The 22,809-nt window shown below is 31.7% G+C and overlaps 1 protein-coding gene across 2 annotated transcripts in view; it reads right to left on the bottom strand.

Annotated features, from left to right (window-relative positions):
• Positions 1 to 22,809, bottom strand: part of arb2a (ARB2 cotranscriptional regulator A) — a 319,558-nt gene that overhangs the window by 186,684 nt on the left and 110,065 nt on the right. For both annotated transcript variants that reach the window (NM_200418.3, NM_001431106.2), the window contains 1 exon segment: positions 518 to 733. In NM_200418.3, coding sequence (NP_956712.3) covers positions 518 to 733 — 216 coding nt within the window.

The raw sequence follows: 22,809 nt of genomic DNA on the forward strand, positions 1-22,809 counted from the left end.
TAAAATTAAATAAAATAAAATAAATAACAAAATAAAAAAAATAAATGAACTAAATGACTAATAAAACAAAATAAAAAGAAAATAAATAACTACATAATAATAAAATAAACACATTAAATAAACAAAATTAATAAATAAAAAATATATATAAAATAAAAAACAAAATAAAATAAATAAATGAACTAAATAACTAATAAAAATAAAATAAAGTAAATAAAATAAAATAAAATTTAAATAAATTAATAAATAAATAAAAAACACATATAAAATAACAAAAGTTTAAATATATCCCTGAATAAACACTGTGCTTATCAAGCAAGAGGTAAAAAAAAAAAAGAGATATGAAAAAAAATCTGGATGGAATCCAAACACTCCACATCCTCCTGACTGCACATGTGTGGGCCACTCACTCAGCTGCCTAAAACCCCCTCTCACCCTCTGTTTCACCCCATATTCCTTTCTCTATCCATCTCTCTTTTTCTCTCTTCATACCCATCATCCTCCCTCAGCCACTCACTCGTATGGGGATGTGCTCCATCTCTCTTTCCTTCTGCGGGTTGCGATACTTCTCATAGAAGTCCTTCTTTTTCTTGTTCTCCCGCTCCTCCTTCCTCTCTCTCTTTTCAGCCGGCTCATCAGAGGCATCCGGGGACGCTTTCTTGGCTGGATCTGAAACCTTCTCCACCTCCAGAGAGTTCTCGTTGGGGTTCAGCACAATCACCCCGTAGCCCTCCTGAGAGACAAAACACATACAAATGAATAAACAAATAAACAGGCTCCAGTGCTCTTTCTGATTGTAGTGTAGTTGCCAAAACAAACCGGCCCCTTCATAATAAAGCAAGGTGTCCGGGGAGAGGCATGTATGCCAGCGCTGTGAGTCACGCCATTGTGTGGCATTGCAAGTAGAGGAGTGAACTGTTGAGAGAGGGATTAGAGCGGCTCTCCATACAAACGGAGGTCAGTGCTGCTTTCATGTGAGCTCAAATTTAGTGCGATGACATTCACCATAAAGAGGGATGCTGCTATTAGGTTGCATTACAGAAAACAAATCAAGCTTGTTTATGTGATTTATAAGTGTATGTGTGTGAAATGTAATGAGTTTTAAATATGTAACAATACAGTCAAAACTCAAATGTTTAAATTGTACAATGTATTTATTCAATTAAATTAAAACATATGATTGAGAAATTTCACTATTAAGATTAATATTTTTATAATTAGTAGTAATATGATTTAAAAAATACTTTTGATTTCATAGTTGTTACTGTGATCAAAATTACTGTTATTAATTTTAAAATAGTGTTACTTTAATAATAATAATAATAATAATAATAATAATAGTTGTTGATATTACTATTAAGGATTATTATTGTTATTATTATTAGTATTATTATTGAGGAATTGAATTTTTGTTATTATGATAAAAATTGTTATTAATAAAATAGTACTGTTAAATTAATAATAATGATAATATTGATAATAATATTATTAATAATAATAATAATAATAATAATAATAGTTGCCCCGATTACTATTGAGGATTATTATTATTATTATTATTATTATTATTATTATTATTATTATTATTATTATTATTATTGATGAATTTCATTGTTGTTATTATGATCAATATTGTTATTGATATTAATATAATAGTACTGTTAAATTAATAATAATGATGATAACAATTAATAATAGTAGTAGTAATAATAGTTATTGTTATTACTATTGAGGAATATTATTATTATTTTTATTTTGTTGTTGTTGTTATTATTATTATTATTATTAATTTTATTATTATTATTATTGTTGTTGTTATTTATTTATTATTAATTATTGTCATTAGTGTTACATTAATAAATCCAAAATCATGAATAAATAAATAAATAAATAAACATTTAAATTTTATATTTAATTTTATATATGAATATATATTTATATTAAATTTTATATATGAAACAGTCAGACAGTTGTTTTGCTGCCTAGCTATAAAAAATAAAATAAAATAAGAATATCATACACAGACAGACTCTGGCAGAAGAGAATACGTAATAACCATCACAATCAAAGTTTCTTTCAGACTTCAAATATTATTTTATTATTTTAACCATTTACTTAAAATATTAATCTCCATTCAATAGAAAACAAGAATAATAAAATCACATGATGGACTGCACAGCATTTTCCTATCTAATCGATGCAAACAAGCTTTTTCAGGAATAATAACCAAACTGGAGAACATTAATATAAGATTATGGCTAATTTACACTTTTAAGCAAATTTTAAAATCTGACTTTAATTGAGTCATACATAAAACTAATTAAAATGCACTCAACACAAAATCCATGCCATCATCAAATTATAAAACTACAGCCAACATTAATTTCAACCCTGATTCAGCTTCGGATGAAATAAATGTCATTTTCCTGGAAATCTAGTCGGACAGTGGTTTATTGAAGTTATTTTAGACTGACCAGCTGTGGGTTTGAAAAGTGCAGTTAGTTGCTGTGGGTCAGCTCTCAGTGTGGTGTTGTGGTAAAGACTGTGTGGTAAAGCAGGCTCAGTGCTGCTCGGTGCCACTGCCCACTGGTGGCAGGTTGGAAAAATGACCCAAGAACAGAACAGAAGAATGCCTAGATATGACAAACAAACTCGCAGCAGCCCATTCTCATCAATAGTTACGAAATCTAAATAAAAAATAAAGAAATGTATAGATTCATTTGTTGAAGCTGACTGGACTGAGGTGAGTTTTTTTTTAACTTACTGCCACTGCCACTAATTTACTGCATCATTAAAGCATATCTCAAGAATTACGGCATATATTCAGTGCTCAATAAGATTAGAAAACCCAATGTGTTTATTTGCATCAGTGTTGTTTAGGAGAAAATCAGTAGTAGATGCAACAATAGAATTAAAGTATTAAGCAATCGCATTAATAGTAGTTCATTATAAATTTAAAGTGGGGATAGAGTGATTAAGTGGTAATAGAGTAACTGATTAAAGTATATTTGTTTATTTAGTTATTTGCTTACGTTAATGTTAGATAGAATGTTAGTATATTATATTATACACTTTAAAACTAAACTGAGTTAAAAAGTATTACAATATCAGTTAATATGAAGTTTATACAAAATAAAAACAGATTAGACAACCTAAAATCTGAATATATGTCATGTAGATAAAGAAAAGGAAAATCAAAAGGAAATAAAGCAAAAACAGTAATAAAAGTTCATGAAAAGTATGTTTGTTTAGCGTTTTAAAGCTAAATTTGGTTTAAAACTAATAAAATAAGTTATACTAGTTATAAAGTTTGTTATAAATAGTTATACTATAATTAGATTAGATTCAACTTTATTGTCATTACACATGTACAAGTACAAGGCAACGAAATGTCGTTTAGGTCTAACCAGAGGTGCAATAGCAGTTAGTGCAGAATATAGTTTTAAGTTATAAAGTGCAGTTATAGAAAAACTATGGATGATATTTACAGATGGATGTACTATGAACATTATATTAGCTATAAACAGAGATTTACAATAAATGAATATATGTACAGTTTGCTATTAGTAATCAGAAGTGTGCAGGTAGATAAACAATTACAAATGTCTATGTATAGTGGGTATGTACAATTCAAAATGAATGATTGGAATTAGCTATATTAGTATAGTTTTTAAGTATTATTTAAAAAAGATAAAAGACAAAAAACTTTTAAGTTTCCGCAAAAAAATGAAATAGAAAAATGAAAAAAAAAAATAATAATGAAACCAACATTTTTACTGTCACTCAAAAAAAGTGTCAAAATAAACATATTTTAAATAAATCATATTGTTATCAATTATTAAATATAAAACAAATTATTTAATTACTATTTAATAGTAAAATTAATAGTAAAATAGATAATTATAGATAAAATGATAGATGTGGAAAATAACAGAATAGAAAATAGTATTTAAGCAACAAAATTACATGTTGTAATAGCAATTTATATAATTTAAAATTTCTTTTAAAAGATACATAAACTTAAAAATAAAAGAAAAATTAAAGGTATACCTTACAAGTCTAGTAACAAAATACAGTTAATAATAGTTTAAGAATTCTAATCTGTTAAAATAATCTAAAAGGTCTAAACAAATGTTATGCAGTTCAGACTAAATTCATTGAAATGTAGAACAAAATAATAATAATAATAATAATAATAATAATAACAATGATGATGATGATGATGATAATAGTAATGATGATATTAATAATAATAATAATAATAATAATAATAATAATAATAATAATAATGATGATGATGATGATGGATTATGATAATAATAATAATACTAATAATAATAATAATAACAACAATGATGATGATGATGATAATAGTAATGATGATATTATTAATAATAATAATAATAATAATAATAATAATAATATAAATTAAAAGCAAACCCCACAAAAAATAACAATAACAGAAAGAAGAAATGTGTAATACATAAAAAAGCACAATATATCAAAATAAGCTTAAACTAATGCTTTGAAATCACATCTGACAGCACAATACCATCATCATGAGTTGCAGTCTTAATGGCTTACAAAGGCTTTTATGTTGCTATGTTTAGGATTCAAACTTCGCAATCTCCGCATGCCATTTTCTAAAAGACTCAAGAGCCTTTTTCCCTCTCTGTTAACACGCATTTGCAGAGTCCCGGACTCTTCCCATGCCCTCCTGCCCTGGCAAGCACCTCCTCAAGGGGCGAGCAGGCGACAGGGTCTGGCCTCCGGGCCATCGGTCAGCGCAGGTCAGCGCAGCCCCTCACTGGGGCTCAGACCCCCATAACCCGCTGCTGGACTGCCTCTTTAGTGCTCTTTTGTCCGACTGTCACAAACCAGCCGACTTCATGCACATAACACAACAATGACTTGATCTCTGCGAGCTGTGACTGACACCACTGTGACATCCTGGAAAATTCAACGTATTTATTTTTTTTTTTTGTCAGTGTTATTTTAATTATATGCCAAAAAAAAAAACAGCTCACCTTTTAAGAACCTGGGGTGAGGGAACGCATACAGCGCCAGATTAAAGAGCGTTTCTAAGCTGCTAAACAAACGCTACAAAAGATCCATCACCCCAAAACCCGTCTGCCACAGCGCATTTTGCACATTTACTGATACAAACACAAATCAGACCGTTCAGGTTTGATCCGGTTAAGTCTCGTAATTGATAAGCACACCAATAATAATGCCACGTCCCAACAAATCACCCGATTCTCAAATACAATCTATTTACGTCCAAATGGCTGAAACGAGACGTCGCTAATAATCCTCCACCTCTAACGGACAGATCTGTGTTTTATCTATTTGCGGCCCTTTTGTTTGACTTTGAAGTGAGAGTGTCTTTTTGTGTGTGTGTGTGTGTGTGTGTGTGTGTGTGTGTGTGTGTGTGTGTGTGTGTGTGTGTGTGTGTCTGTATAGGGTCTCTGATGAACTGAAGCCTGTTTTACTGTGAGAGCAACACTTGACGGATACAAAAACACGCTTGATAGCAGCGTGCATGATACCAGCAGTGTTTGTGCATGTGTAAGAAAAAAGTGAAAAAATAAGCCATGTGAAGGGGTATACACTATATATACACATACATATACACAGTTGAAGTCAGAATTATTAGCCCCCCTTTCATACTTTCACAGTATGTCTGATAATATTTTTTCTTGAGGAGAAAGTTTTTTTTTTTTTTTTCGGCTAGAATAAAAGCTAGCTTTAACTTAAAAAAAAAAAAAAAAAAAACAGTTTAGAAATTTTCTTCGATAGTCTACAGAACAAACCATCATTATACAATAACTTGCTTAATTACCCTAACCTGCCTAGTTAATCTAATTAACCTAGTTAAGCCTTTAAATGTCACTTTAAGCTGTATAGAAGAGTCTTGAAAAATATCAAGTCAAATATTATTTACTGTCATCATGGCAAATATAAAATATATGTGTATATATATATATATGTGTGTGTGTGTGTGTGTGTTTATATATATATATATATATATATATATATATATATATATATATATATATATATATATATATATATATATATATATGTGTGTGTGTGTGTGTGTGTGTGTATGTGTGTGTGTATATATATATATATGTATATATATATATATACATACATACATACATACATACATACATACATACATACATACATATACATGTATAGATTCACATCCTGGTACAGCAACATGTTTTTATGTAACACAATGATCATGGTAAGGTGCTAAAAGTGTATATGTGTGCAATCAAAAGCAGGAGGTGGTTAAAAGCGATGGACAGACTCTCCATTACAGCTCGGCCTTGGCCTGGCCTCCTGTTTCTGCGCGTACTGTCGTCTGATTGGCTGTCATCTATAGAAATGCCCACGGCTAAGGTGTCCAGCCAATCAGAGAAGAAGTGGGATCAAGGACGCTGCGAGACGATTGGTGGAGGGAGCAGATGATCTGAGGAGGTTCGCCACACATTCATACACACACACACCAAAAAAAAAAAAATAAAAAAACTCAAACAGAGATGTGAATTGAAAAAAAAAAAAACAAGATTTGATTACAAAAAGTCAAAAATTACACCCTTAAGCATATCCAGCAAACGTAATAACAATAATAGCATTTGCATAACCCTTTCGAGTACAGAAACGCACCACTGTGAGATAAACTGACTGACCGACATACTGTGAGGGAATGGCCAGCTGTATTACAGTGTTTGATTAGTGCTGTGCCCCCTCTAGGTGAATGTAAATCCAGGATACAGTGTTATAAACCCGAATCCTGCGAGGCTGAGATTGAGGCCTGCCTTTCAAGGCCACCTCCGCCTCCCCGCCCCACAGTTCTGGGTGACCTTGTCTGTCAGCGGCACTACATGGGCTTCTTTTTCCAGCCTGCGAGAGGCCATTATCCTTTTCTGTGAGATACCACACACAAACCTCCTCTTTCTCTCTCTCTCTCGGTGAGATTAAGACTGCTTTCACCCCCAGTTCCTTCTGCTCCTCTATACAAATACAGTCAAGCAAGCTCGGATAGGCTGAGAGTAGACACATACACTAGAGCTGTATGTACATATGTATGTATATGCATATACACCGTATGTCAGCAGGTTGCGATTTAGCTCCTCTGTTTGGATAGCGGTGTGTTATTTGCACAGGATAGACGATCCTCTCTTTATTTGAATGCAATATAGGATTTGCTTCTAGTTAAGTTGAGGAATAGGTTGTTTTATTGTAGAGGTTTATGGCAGAGATAAAGTGCTTTGTTGGATCTGCTTGACAAATAATTGACGCAACATGTAATATTAATATAGGATCACTGGCATGCAGGTGTGTATAGGCTTATAGTGGTATCTAATTTTTGGTTGTGATTAATTAATGAAGTGTTTATCACATTAAGAAAAATTATCACAGTGTGTTGCGAAAAAGGTTACATTTTAACAATCAATAAAAATATATAGTGTATTGTTTTATGGTATATACATGTTCAGAGTAAACTAATATTGCTAAAGCACTACGAAGTGCATTATGTAACACTTTATATTAAAGTCTCATTAGTAAATGGGTAAATGGTAGTAAAATATTAGAAAAAGGCAGATTTCTTACAGTTACTAAATTACTATTAAAAGTGGACATTTTTCTCTTGCTCCTGTGTGTATGTTCAGTAAATCTACTTTTCTGGCAAATAATATGCCCTTTTGCGTTGACTTTAAACTGAAATAACTGAACACAAACAGGATCCTGAGAAAAATGCTTATAATAGAACAAAACCTTAGACGGTACATAGTGATTTTTGCATCTGAAGCCTTCATATATATAACCTAGACATGAGCCGATATTTAATAATTCAGTGATTTAGAGTATTGTGATAATGAACATGCACTATATACAGTATAAAGGCTGTTTCATGCTAGCTTTCAGTGTGGTCCATGCAATCTGAATTAACTATCTGAAATATGCATTTGATAATTAGCCGTGCAAAAGCATAAAAAAAGTTATTTACAATTGTATCGACTTTAATGACAATACTATGTAAATGGACACTAATTTACCACAACTTAAATCTGAGTTCTATGAATTGTAAAATTGGAAGAGATAAATTGTCAATAATAATAAAAACATTAAGATAGTGTACATATTCTAATTAAGATTGTTTTAAATTATATATTCATACATACAAATATTCATATATACAAATACTGCAAAATATTGCATACATATATTAATTGAGCTTTAATTGACAATGACATTTTTTATTTTATATATATATATATATATATATATATATATATATATATATATATATATATATATATATATATATATATATATATATACACATACGCACACAGTTTGTCAGAATTATTAGCCCCCCCCTCTGAATTTTTTATTTTTATTTATTATATATATATATATATATATATATATATATATATATATATATATATATATATATATATATATATATATATATATATATATTTCCTAAATGATGTTTAACAGAGCAAGGAAATTTTCACAGTGAGTCAAATAATTTTTTTTTCTTCTGGAGAAAGTCTTATTTGTTTTATTTCGGCTAGAATAAAAGCAGTTTTACATTTTTAAACACTATTTTAAGGTCAAAATTATTAGCCACTTTAAGCTAATTTGTTTTTCAATAGTCTACAGAACAAACCACCGTAATACAGTGACTTGCCTAATTACTCTTACCTGCCTAGTTAACCTAATTACCCTAGTTAGGTTGTTACTTTAAGCTGTATAGAAGTGTCTTGAAAAAGATTTAGTAAAATATTATTTACTGTCATCATGGCAAAGATAAAATAAATCAGTTATTAAAAATGAGTTATTAAAACTACTATGATCAGAAATGTGTTGAGAAAATATGTTTTCCATTAAACAGACATTGGGGAAAAAATAAACAGGGGCGCTAATAATTCTGACTTCAACTATATAAATATCAGTTATTTAATTAAATATTACTGATCTAATACTGTATTATTCATATTAACTGATACTATTACTGAGAACAACTTTATACCATCTAGATTTTTTACTTAATACCATCTATTGTTAGTAGTATTAAACACAAACAGAAATGAACAACACAACTTCAACTAATGAAAACAATATCCCCTACACAGCCACAAACAAGTGTGTACTGTACATACACACAGACAGACTTATGTCAGCATGCGTTACATTCTTCATATAGATGTTCAGGGCCTCGTAAATGTCCATTTAATGACAGTAAAGCATGCCGATCGTGTGCGATGTTAAAATCCATACAGTAAATGAGTGTGTGTGCGTAGAAGTGTGTAAGAGGAAAGACATGAGCGGCACAGCTGACTGAGACGCATGGCTGTGATTAAGCTGTCCCGCTGTTTACAACACTGTAGTTACAGCTCGGGGCTTTGGCTTTATCAAAGAGATGTTGGGGAAAACCTCGCTCATGATCGAAGACACACACACACATATAAACACACACATCTGCTTTCAGTGAGCTGTGCAGCCCCTCGAGGGCAACAGAGACAGAGAGAAAGAGAGAAAAGGGAAATAGAGAGAGAGACAGACAGAGAAAGAGAAAGGGGAAGAGAGAGAGAGAGACATGAAGAAAGAGAGAGAGAGAGAGAGAGAGAGAGAGAGAAAGATGGCAAGCAGGGCTGCGGCAGCATTAATCATGGTGCAGGTGGAATTTGTCAGAGCTATCGATTGTGTAAGTAAATGTTACAGAAATCATTTGTCAACTTTTTACAGGAGGGCAACGTGTCAATCGCTCAGGAGGAAGTGAGTGTGGCAGAAGGGAAACACCGTTTACCACTGGAGAAACAATGCTGACCTGCAAACTGACAAACTACTCAAGAGCTACTAGGCTGAGGTTTACACATCCAATGGAATGTTAATAAAACAAAAAAAAGCTGAAAAAATTGGATCATGTCATTATTATCACATTCTCTACTATAACGCATTTGGTTTGTTTGTTTGTTTGCTTGTTTGTTTAAAAAAATGCATTAAAATAATGAGTAATTTTATTTGAAAATGTAATGGTACTTTTCCAATGCAATCCCACATTATCCATGTTCTTCGTAATTAAATATGGATTTTATTAATCATTTACCAATCACTAAACATCAATTTTGCTTTTTTGCGAAGAATTAATCTGAAAATAATATTACATAAAATGACCAAAACTAAAATTAAATAAACAAAACAAACGAAACTGAACTAAACGAAACGAAACAAAAACAAAATACTCAACACACATGCACAAAACTTTATAGTGGATGGTAAATATGGACTTTGGTCCTTTTTATAAAGAGTTAATCTGAAATTAAAATGACATAAAAAGACATAAAAAAATAAAATGAAATAAAGGGGCGAAGCAGTGGTGCAGTAGGTAGTGCTGTCGCCTTACAGCTAGAAGGTCGCTGGGTTGCTGGTTCGAGCCTCGGCTCAGTTGGCGTTTCTTTGTGGAGTTTGCATGTTCTCCCTGCGTTTACGTGGGTTTCCTACGGGTGCTCCGGTTTCCCCTACAGTCCAAAGACATGCGGTACAGGTGAATTGGGTAGGCTAAATTGCCAGTAGTGTATGAGTGTGTGTTTGTGTGTGAATGTGTGTGTGTGGATGTTTCCCAGAGAGGTTGTGGCTGGAAGGGCATCCGCTGCGTAAAAACCAGCTGGATAAGTTGGTGGTTTATTTTGCTGTGGCACCCCCGTATTAATAAAGAGACTAAGCCAACAAGAAAATGAATGAATGAATTAAAATAAAAAATAAAATAAAATAAAATAAAAAAGTTGGTTAGCACTGTCACAGCAAGAAGGTCGATAGTTCGAGCATGGGTTGGCGTTTCTGTGTCGTTCGAATGTTCTCCTGGTGTCAAAATAAAATACAGAAAAAAAACTTGACACACAGACACAAAACTATCTACTTATTTCATTAGGATGGTAAAATAGTTGCAAACTGATATACTGCATGTGCATTTAAACTGATTTAAAATTTGTTAAGATAGGACAATGATTAGCCAAGATACAAGTATTTGGAAATTTTGAATTTAAGGGTTAAAAAAAATTCTACAATACTGAGATAATCACTTTTAAAATGGTCTGTATAAAGTGCTTCACAAATCATTTTTGATGTATTTACACTCAAATATTTACAAAATATCTTTATGGAGCATGATCTTTAAATATTATTGCAATTTTCTTTTGCTATTAAAGAAAAATGTCATTTTGACCCATACAAGGTATTCTGAATATGTTTTAATATATTTTTTATAATTATTTGTATTTGTACATAAAAACAAGATGCACCATAAGACCTGTTTTGTGATCAAGGGTCACTTACTATAAAACAGTAATTAATTATTACTCAAATTTTTGTATTGGTTTTAATAGTGTTCAATTTTCCCACAACACACATATTGAACATATTAACACAGTACATAGCTACAAATATACACACACCCTGAAAAGAAAGAGGGTGGAAATAGATAGATAGATAGATAGATAGATAGATAGATAGATAGATAGATAGATAGATAGATAGATAGATAGATAGATAGATAGATAGATAGATAGATAGATAGATAGATAGATAGATAGATAGATAGATAGATAGATAGATAGATAGATAGATAGATAGATAAGTAAATAAATAAATAGATAAATAAACATAAATAAATAAATAAAACAAATAAATAAATACAATACAATACAATAAAATACAATACAATACAATACAATTAGTAAATTGAGGATAAACTTTCACATAGGATATAATAACCCATTGGGCATTCAATGTATGATAGAATAGGCTGCCAAACCTCATAAAACTTTTTGTAGAGCCTTGGATGTTGTATTTTAGGAGCTCAACTTTAAGATGATAACACTTCTAATATTCAGTGTTTGTGGGATGGTGGGTTTGCTTTTTTTCAACTGAGAAGAATCAAGCGTCTGGCCAATAATGAAAAGAAGGCACTGATTTTTACATGATTAGCTGATGATGATGATGATGCCATCGTTACAATCCTTACAAAAAAAACTTTAATCATCACAAAGTTAAAGTTTCTCAATATACTAAAAGTTTGAATATCATGAGTTTTATTTATAAAATAAATTATAATATTTTTAAACTGATTTTTTGACATTAAAACAACACAACAAAACATTCTTACAATAAAAAAATGCATCCTTAATATATACTCAAAACAAATGTTAAGAAATAAACAGCAGCGAGCAATCTATCATCTCCATCTGCAGTGCAGTAGAGTACAGTATTAGCAGCAGGTGTGGCGATACTGAAGGTCCAGAGGTGAGCTCATGGTTTGGGGGCGGAAGAATGAATAATTTAGCGATACAGAGGGCATGCCTTCAGCTTTATGATTTATATTTCTATATTGTTTCCCCGGTGCACACGCGTACATTTTTAATAAGGGAGACAGATAACTGAATGATAGCCGCCCCATGATATCTCTTACTGTTCCATATATAAATTATCATATATTGAAAATGGAGGAGACAGTTTGGAGGTAGAAGCGAATTTGAGACTGAGACTGTGTTCTGTAGTGGCTGAGGAGGAAAGGCTGATTGCTTTGACAGGTTAACGGTGCTGTACGTGATTAGTGGTTTATTACAAGGCTGCCAGCATATGCATAGATGTATGACAGCACTGTTAAACGTATACATTAAAATCACATGCTTGAAATCTGTGGTAGATTTTTATTTGATTATGGAGAGTTGTTGAGGCTATTTATTTAACTTCAGCTTTTCTACAAGCGAAAAAAGAGAAAAAACGTTAGACCACATAAAACAAAATCAAAAAATAAAATAGAATAAATAAATAAAAACCTATGTCAATACTGTATACTAAAAGTTTGAATATCATTAAACAAACTAATTGAAAATAAATAAATAAATATAGCAGTCAAAACTAGCAAACAAATTTATAAACAAACTTTAATACACAAAAAGATTAGTATCATAGGAGTTTTGTTTACAAAAAAAAAAAAAAAATATATATATATATATATATATATATATATATATATATATATATATATATTTAAATAATTTTATGAGTTAAAAATATATAAAAAACAACAAGAAAAAAATGAAAACTAAATAAACATGAGAATAAAATATGAAAACAAGTAGAGTATAACAGATTCAGATTTGACTATAAGCTTCAAACTAATTAAAAACGAATAAATAAATAAAATTACAAAAAATAAAAATAGTCAAAAATAACATTAAATAAAACATTAGTATTAGGAAAGTTTTGTTTACATAATAATAAAATCAAATAATTTTAAATAGATTTTATGAAGCTCAAATAAAACCAACAAAATAAAATGGGACAAAAAAAAGTAGAACATAACAAAACAAATAAAATAAAAAATAAAAAAATACAACAAACAAAAACAAAATAAAAACAAATAATCTAAACAAAACATAACAAAAAAATTAAAAGAAAACAAAACAAAAACAACAAAAGACAAAAAACTAAACAAAACTAAATTTTGAATAAAACATTAGAATAAAAACTAAAATAAGTATGACATGTTTAGATTTAATTAATTTTCATAAAATACAAATAGTTATTAAAAAATAAAAAAAATAAAGTATCACAGGTGTTCAGACTTGAAGGATCAAACAAAAGAATTAAAATGTTTAAAAATAATAGACCAAGATTAAGTAAAGTTAACAAGCATTATATAATAAAATGGAGTTTGGAATTTACACTAAAAAAAGACATTTATTGTTTGTTCAAACTACTTATTTAAAATCAAGTTTTTGTTTTTTTGGAACAACTAAATTGTTTTATGCTCAGTCAACTTAATTCCTTCATGTTGTCACAACACAAATCGATTGTGTGGAAGCCAGCAATGTTTTACAGCATATTCTGTTTCCCAAAGTAGTCTAACTAAAATCTATGCTGATTTAAACAATATCCAACACTGGTCCACATCGAACCACATTAGCGCAAGACCAGACATTTAGTAACTGACCACAGGGCTAAAGGCCTCTAAAGCGAAGCAGTGTCCTCAAACTTCATATACCTATGTAATCTATCTCTGGCTGAGTATGAATAATGAGTGTCCTGCAGGGTATTAATCTTACTGACCGGCCCTGACGGTGGCCACCGCCTGAGGTCAAGGGTTAAAGTGGAATCCCTTGACCTCTACTTTGTTATTGTGGCCCTGCAGAAGGAGAGGTAAAAGACACACTGGTGGCCTCCAAGGTGACACTGATCACTGGATTAAATGAGAATATATTAAGATGAAATATTACTTCCCATCTGAAGCTGAATGACTTCATCTTCAAACAAGGAGGATTTCCATATTTGTGCATTATTATCATAGATGGGAAATACGGTGGCTTTATTCTAAAAGCTACTGAGGTTCCTACCAAGGGTGTATTGTAAAGCACTACTGTTATATGATGCTTCGGGGGGAAAAGGGCAAAAGGTAGTAAAAAAAAAAAAATGATGCATTTTACATTAAGTAAATTTTAAAGAGAAAGTCCATCTTACTTCAAAAATGGGAAATGTAAATATAAATACATACAGTTAAAGTACGAATAATTAAAATTAATTATGAATTAAAGATAATTATTTATTATTATTAAATATTTCACAGCAAGGAAATTTTCACAGTATGCCTGATAATATTTTTTTTTCTTCTGGAGAAAGTCTTATTTGTTTAATTTTGGCTAATTTTGTTTAATTTTGGCTAGAATAAAGAATATATATTTTTTTAAACATTTAAAGGTCAAAATTACTAAGCCCTTTAAGCAAAGCAAACATTAGCAGATTACTATGGTTTGAATACACCACTACAACACACAAAAGAGAGAGATCAACTTACAATGACATTTACCTTATTTATAATGATTTGATCAGCTGTAGTTTGAAATACGAAAAAGAAGATGCTGAGTTTTTCAGCCCTAGGGATTTATTATGTGGTCTCTGTCGACATCATGTGGCAACCATCTTTGCTCTGCTCAGTAAGACATGCTGATGGCCGCAGATCTCCGAAATGATAAATATTTAAAAATACACTATCCTTATGAATAAACAGCACAATTGCAATCTGATTAATGACATTATCACCTAAAAAGTCTCAAAAGTACATGATGCTGTCTAACAGCAGCAATATTTGTCAAACTGTAGTGAGTTTATTGATCTGTTTTCACTCTATGTGGGCGGAGTAATACACAAGTGTGAAGAGGCTGTATGGGTGCTGTTATTGCAGAATAAGAATTCAAATTCGAAAACCAAACAGAACTATTGTATAAATACAAACATAAATACATGCATATACTGTACACACACACACACAAACACATACACACACAAACACACATATATGTATACAGAGCTTAACTTGTGCCGGAACAAGCTGGATCTGGATCCGGTACCTCATTTTACCGATCCCTCCACTCACATGCACCCATGCACTAAGTATATTTTATTGATTGCTAAATCATACAAATGCTTATGAGTTCTAAGTAACTTTTTTAATATACTGTTTTGAATAGTGTACGAGAGTTGTTCGGATCAACACTTACTTAAAAACTTTCACTTTTGAACAATTTATGCATCTTTGCTGAAGGCAAGTATTGTCTTTTTCAAAAACTTTTAAACAGCATTATGTATGTGATTTATTTATCCTATAGTGTACGCAAGGGTTGGGCAAACTGGCTCCTGGAGGGCCGGTGTCCTGCAGAGTTTTGCACTAACCCCAATCAAACACAGCCGCCTATAGCTTTCTAGTAATCTTAAAGACATTGATTGGCATGTCCAGATTTGTTTGATTTGAGCAAAACCCTACATTTTGCACATCCCTGGACTATGCCAACATCCAACAATATCAAAATCTGTTTTATAATTGAGTTCCCTGTGTAAAACACAGTTTGTGTGGCATGTGCCCTGATAAAAGAGATTATGTGGTGAAAAACTGAAAGAAGAAAGAAAGAAAAGATAACTCAAACATTGTCTCTTAACCCTTTAGAGGGCACTCATTAAAAAAAATTACAGAAAAATCCAAGATACTTTTGGGGGTAACAAGACTTTTGAGGTGTTGTAAAGTAAAGTAAAGTAAATAATAATAACAATAATAAACAAATAAATAAATAAATAAATAAATAAAAATTTCAAAAATAATAATAAAATTTTATTGAATTAAATACAAAATAGATAAAAAATAATAAAATAAATTAAAATAAAAAGAAAATAATTTTAAAATAATTTAAAAATAAAACCAATAAATAAATAAATAAATTAATTAATTAATTAATTACAAATATTTTTAAATAATGGTAAAATAAACTAAAATTAAATTAAATATGAAAAATAATTAAATTAAATAATGGTCAGAATGAAACTTCAGAAATGATGAAAAGACGAACAGAGATTCTAAAGCAAAGTTCTAGCAGCACACATAAGATTTGTGAAGAGGAACATACTTCACAACTATGTAAACACAACTCCTGTTCCTGATCAGATCAAACACAAACAAATAAATTAATAAAAAAAACGTATCCTTAACATCACCTGTTGCCTTTTTTCCTAATATTGCTTACTCATAAATCATAAGACAGAGTAATTAATCAAGCTGTCAAAAAGAGGACGGAGGAGAACATGTGGAGGTCGAAGGTCACAGCCAGACCAATGGAGGTCAGGGTCACACCGCATTCCTCATTATCAAGTTGGAATGAGAGAGGGCCTGAGCAAACAAAAGCTAAGCAGATGGAGAAGGACGAAGGGCGAGAAAAGAAGCAAAAAAAGAGGGGAGAAGAAAGGGGAAAATGACAAAGAAAAGTGAAAGAAGCTGTCAGCTGCCTGCAAATGAAGATGGGGAACTGATTCTGAAAGGGAAGGCTGCAGGGAGAGAGAGAGGGAAAAGAAACAAGAGAGAGCAAAAAAAAAAGGAAAAAGAAAACTACAAGATGTTTCTGCCATATAGACACAAAATAGGGTGGAGAGTGGAGGATTGCCAGCGGTCTCTGAAGCCCCCCATCACACACACATACACACACGCGCGCGGCTGACAGAGACGTGAGGAATCAGTAGTGGCAGATATGATTGTTATCTGCTTGTCTCTGGTCTTCTGAGAGAAAGGATAAAGCGAAGCGATACCTTTCTCTCCAGACAGCAGATCAAGCCTCTAAAGACAGTTAGCAGGTTCAAAAACACAGAGGTCAGTCTTGTTCAATATACAAACCCTACTGCTGCAGATAAGATGAGTGCCAGTGATAGCAGCGGCAACAAAAGAGGAGGGAAAAAAAGAAGTAAGGCAACACCGAGATGACATATTGTGGTGATGGCTATGTATGTTTCTGAATCAAATTGTGTATTATATGAATGAAGTGCAGGGTCTTTATGGAGGTAACAAATAAGAAGGGTACATCAGGGATAAATCAGAGCCTCATCACCGAGTCTTGTGAGCGGCTCAATATGTAATTACAAAAACATCTCCCATTTCCTCATTGGGAGTCAAAGCAGTAGGAGACTCCAAGGAGAAACAGAAAAAAGTCTATCAACATTAATGCACTATTATGTAATTTCAGAACATCACGGCTTAATTTTTTCTGTTGAACACATATAGAAGTTTTATTATTGCTGTGCTATTTGCTCTTTTCCTTGTAACTGAAATTAATGATGACTAAAGGGGTTGTTTCCAAACTGGGTTCTAGAGGTCTTTCCTGTGAGGGGGTGGAATGGGGTCTGTGGAAAGGTTTAAGAAAAAAACGCATACAATTGTTTTAAAATAAAAGAAAATCTATCAGTGCTCAGCGTATACAAGTACACCCCCCACAAATCTCTCATTTAAATTAATATTTTCTTTACAATATTTTATTTGTGCATATACATTAGTTTAGTCAGTATTGAAGCCAAATCAGGAGCTTATCTAACAAATTAACTTACAATAATGGTTAAAAAATTTGTAGCCAAAATGTATGTTAGGGAAAAATATTAAACAAAATTTTCAAAAATAGCAAAATACAAGAGAAACAATAAAAATAAAATTGTTGAAATGTTGTATTTTTTTTTTTTTTTAATTTTTTATTTATTTATTTTTTTTTGGGGGGGGGGGGTATTTTGCTTGATTTTAAATGTATTATCTTTCTATTTATAAAGATATTCTGTGACAAAAAATATCATTGAAAATTCGTTTTTTTAATTATTTTTATATATTATTTTATATAGTAATATAATGTATTATTGATTTTGTAAAAATACAATAAAAATAATTTAAAATAAAATTAATAAAATAAACAAAATAAAAAAATTAAATAAAAATATTTACAAAATAAAATTAAATGTATATATTATTTTATGTAGTAATATAATGTATAATTTATTTTGTAAAAAAAATAATAAAAAATAAAAAATAAAATAAAAATTACTAAATTAAATTAAATTAAAATAAACAAATAAATAATACAATAAAAATATTTTTAATAGTTTTAAAATAAAATAAAAAAGGTATGTACATTTTTACTAATTTTTAAATAAAATAACTTCAGAAATGATGAAAACACCTGAACAGAGAATTTGAAGCAGATTTCCCTCAGCACACATTAAAATATTATTTTAATTAATATATCTCTTTAATAAATGTTTTGTAGAAATGCACCAACATATATTACACAAATTCACTAATAAATAAATAAAAATATTAATTTTCTAAATGGCGTGTACCTATACTGAGCACTGTATATAAAGTGCTCAGCATATATGAGTACACCATTCACAAATCACTGAAATTAAATTAATATTTTCGATAGGATGCTTTACAATATTATATTTGTGCATAAACATTAGATTAGTCAGAACTTATGCCAAATCTGGAACTTATCTAACAAAATAACTAACAATACAGGCCCAAAATGTGCAGCCCAAATATGTATGTTAGGGGAAAATATTATTATTATTTTTTTAGGTTAAAAAAAACCCAACTTATATTAAACTTTATTGAAACTTTGTAGTTTAATTTTGACAACAATTAGCATGAATTTTAATGTATTATCTTTCTATTTCTAAGATCGGTTCGTTGGCTAAAATATTATTTGAATAAATATATGTTTAATAAGTCTTTTTGTTTAAATGCACCAACATATATCACTGAGAAATAGATACAAATATTGTTGTATTCATTTATGCTGAGCACTCTTTATAAATATTTTTTTTTATTTATTTATTCATTTAGTTGGTCATTTACTGTTGAATTCAGAATTATTAGCTCCCCTGAATTATTCGTTTGTATGTGTTAAGCTATAATTATTTTATGTGGTTTTCACCTTTAATTGGAAAGTATGGAGGAGGTTAGGAGCAGAGAGAGTGGAAGGGTCAGCATTGGACCCGAGCTGGGAATCGAGCTCGAGAAGCCGTAAGCACTATAGTGCTATATGTCGGCGCACTTAACCACTAGGCGCCAACCACTTACACAAACATAGTGTTTCAGGGTATTTTCCACGCAGTTATTGCTGCACACACAGTGCACTGAATTATCCAAAGCATATGATATAAATCCTACCTAAACACCTAACAGTGTAACAGACACCTACATTAAAACAAAACATTCAGTAACTAATAACACTGCAGCAAGGCACTGGCTGTAGTCAGTTATGATTAATTTCCTTCCATAAAAAAAAACATCTTTAACCAGCAGGTTCATTAAAACACACTATATTAAAGAATCTCAAACTGGAAGTCATGTGACCAACAACATGGCCACCCTATCAAGAAGACCTTCTCCATGTAAAATAAAACACCATATATTAAGCTATTAAAATAACTGAAGAACGGAAGCTTGATTTTATCCTCACGGCAGCCACTCATATGCAGTTAAAGCTACATGTATAAGCCTTACTGCAATTAAACACCCTCAGTTTGATACTTTACCCCATTACCTGTCTATTTCCATCTTTAAACCAGCTACCTTCAAACCACATTCATTACTCCAACATCAGTACAAACACACGGAAGGACAAGAATGGCTACCTGGCAAAATGATGCATGGAACGTGAGCCGGTGGGGGGATAAAAATATCAGCAAAACAATTTAAAAAGTGCATATGCTACGCAACTCCTGATATTACCATCTAATCCCACTCCACCACACGAAAGCTGAGTTCTCTATCAAAACATCACTCCTGAACGAGACATGGACCACTGCGCAAAATTAGCTGTCACCCTTTCCTCAAAATCTTTGTTAATCTCGTTTCCAGTGTTTGTGGATTTATCAGCACATGCATCAATGTCAGCTCCTTGGTTACTGAGGCGCACTACACGGGAGAAGATATAATTAAAACTGTTTGGGTGCCGAGCGAGGGGAGGGGTGAGGGTGGGCGGGCGAGCGGCAATGCAACATTGACGTCTTGTTTGCTTCGTCTTCGTCTCCTTACCCCTTGAGAGTCGTGCTTGCATACAGCCGGCGATAACAAATGCACCAGCAGGAGGAATTCGCAAGCTCTGACACCTCAGGTCAGCCGGTGGCAGCACTTTAATGATGGACGTTCGCCCAAAGGTTCCATCCCGTGCTTCGGTACGGCCTTTAAACATCCATTTAAAAACAAAACTTTCCATAAAATGTCTCATTATTATGTTGGAAAATGTAGCTTAACCACGTAAAAACAAATAGATTCACAGAAAAACTCGGAACCTATAAACAAATATATTGGCTGCAAGTCAAACAAGTTTCATGGTACAGGGTTTCTGCAGGTTTTATAAGGGTAAATTTAAGACTTTTTTTAAAGACCTTTTTAAGACCAACGAAAGGGAATTTAAGAGAGGGAAAACAATATGGCAATGTGCTGAGAATGACACTAAAAAGCACATGAAGAGTTGTATTCATAGCAACAGTTTAAAGTAAAAAAGTGAAAACAAAATGATCTGAATTTTAGATCAATTTTGCATATATTAAAGGAAAAAATGAAAGGAAAATGAAAAGTTGCTAATTTCTAGGCTAATATGACTAGTACGTATACTCTCATTCTGACGTTCAAGGAACTTTGCTGCCACGTAATGGCTGCAGCAAATGCAAAGCTACTACACAGCACCTGAAAATATTCCCCAGCTATCGACCTTATTCTTCAATGTGGAAGTGCGCCCGTTTTTGTGATTGTTAGAACTTCTGATTCAGTTGCCTATGGGAGAAATGACTAGCAATAACAAACGGCTGCAAACTGTCAAATTGCTTGCTTTACAAACGAGTGTGTTGATGACATAAAAATTTGAATAATGTAATAAGAAAATATCAGTTTGCAATATGAAGCAGCATAACCAGCTGTTTTAAACGTCTAAAAATCAATGAAAGTGAATGAGACCGGAAGCCTTGAGGCAAAAAGATTCCAATGGCTATGCCCACTCCTACATAAAGAATAAGAAAAGAACAATACTATACTGTATGTAACAGGGCTGTGCATGCAAGTTCCTTCTCCACTGGTCTTAGCCCATGTTGAAACAACATAAAAGTCGAGCTTTAAACAGAAAAAAAAAAACGATCTAAACTCTTTGATCATTTTTGAACGAGATGATATGAGATGCTAATGGTCTAACCCAATTCAAGACATGGATACTGGCTGAATGGATTTAAAAATGGTGTTTAACTCTATGGGAGGTGCAAAATGACCATAAAAAAAAAAAAAAAAAAAAGTAGAATGTTTGTTTAAGGCTTAAATACCTCTGGTTCAACCACTTGAGTTTGGAAAGAACATACACCTTTTGATCAGACCCATTGTATATCTATACCTCAATGTCAGAGTGCCGTCAAATCAGTTGCTATAAATACAACTTCTTATATAAGGTTTACTGTGGTTTGGAAAGGTCAAGGTTTTAAAACCACTAAAATGTTCTTAAGGTATATGTAAGGTTTTGTATGTGTTTTTTTTTTTTTTTTTTAAACTTGTAAAGAAATCTGTTTTTGAAACTGACATGTTTACTATATTATAAATACTATAAATGATTACTAAAATAAAATGTATTTTGTTAAATGGGGGGGATGTCTTTTTTGTTTTGTTTATTTTTTATTTTTATTTTTTATCCACACATTCAAAAATACCTTATTTTAGAGCATTAATCACAATATTGTCATACTTTGAATGCATGATATTGTTATCCAAGGTTATCATACCGTCAAAAACTGCCTACATGCCTACTTTATGTCCTCCCCACACATTATCATTGTATTACATACAAAGTGCATCCCACAGACATAAGTAAATAGGGAAATGTAATAAGGTACAATCACATTCCTGAATGTATCCTGAACGAATGCAGTAATACAGCTCATTTTCAGACATGAGGAACACTGAAGGTGCTAATGACGATGATGATCCTCATCCAAATTAAGCTTACGTTTACTTTAAAATGACACACAACAACATTCCTCAAAAAAAAAATAATAATAATGCCATGATCATATAAACGTAACATTTGCTGCTCTGATTTAAGCCCTTTTGAAGGCCTTAATTCAAAGAAAAGCTATTTAAGGCTTTTATTTTAAGATCTGCACTAACCCTGTAGAATGTGCAACATTCACAAATAAGGTCCGTCGCTACTTAAACACTGTGCTTCCCTCCCAAACCTCCACTAACCAGCAACTGTCTCTTCTCTTGCTATTTCTAGTACCTGCCAAAGAGTGCACGCATTAACAATTCAAAACTTCCAGTCTTCACTTTCTGCCGCTGGGACCAGGAGCATGAAATGTCCCAGAGAGTCCTCCCTGAATGTGGCCACAGCAGCACACAGACCCGGTGGCTCGATGACACCTTGCCAGACAGTCTAC

The sequence above is a fragment of the Danio rerio genome, chromosome 5 (assembly GCF_052040795.2).
Source record: "Danio rerio strain M-AB ecotype USA chromosome 5, GRCz13ab, whole genome shotgun sequence".
In the NCBI taxonomy this organism is placed as follows: Eukaryota; Metazoa; Chordata; class Actinopteri; order Cypriniformes; family Danionidae; genus Danio; species Danio rerio.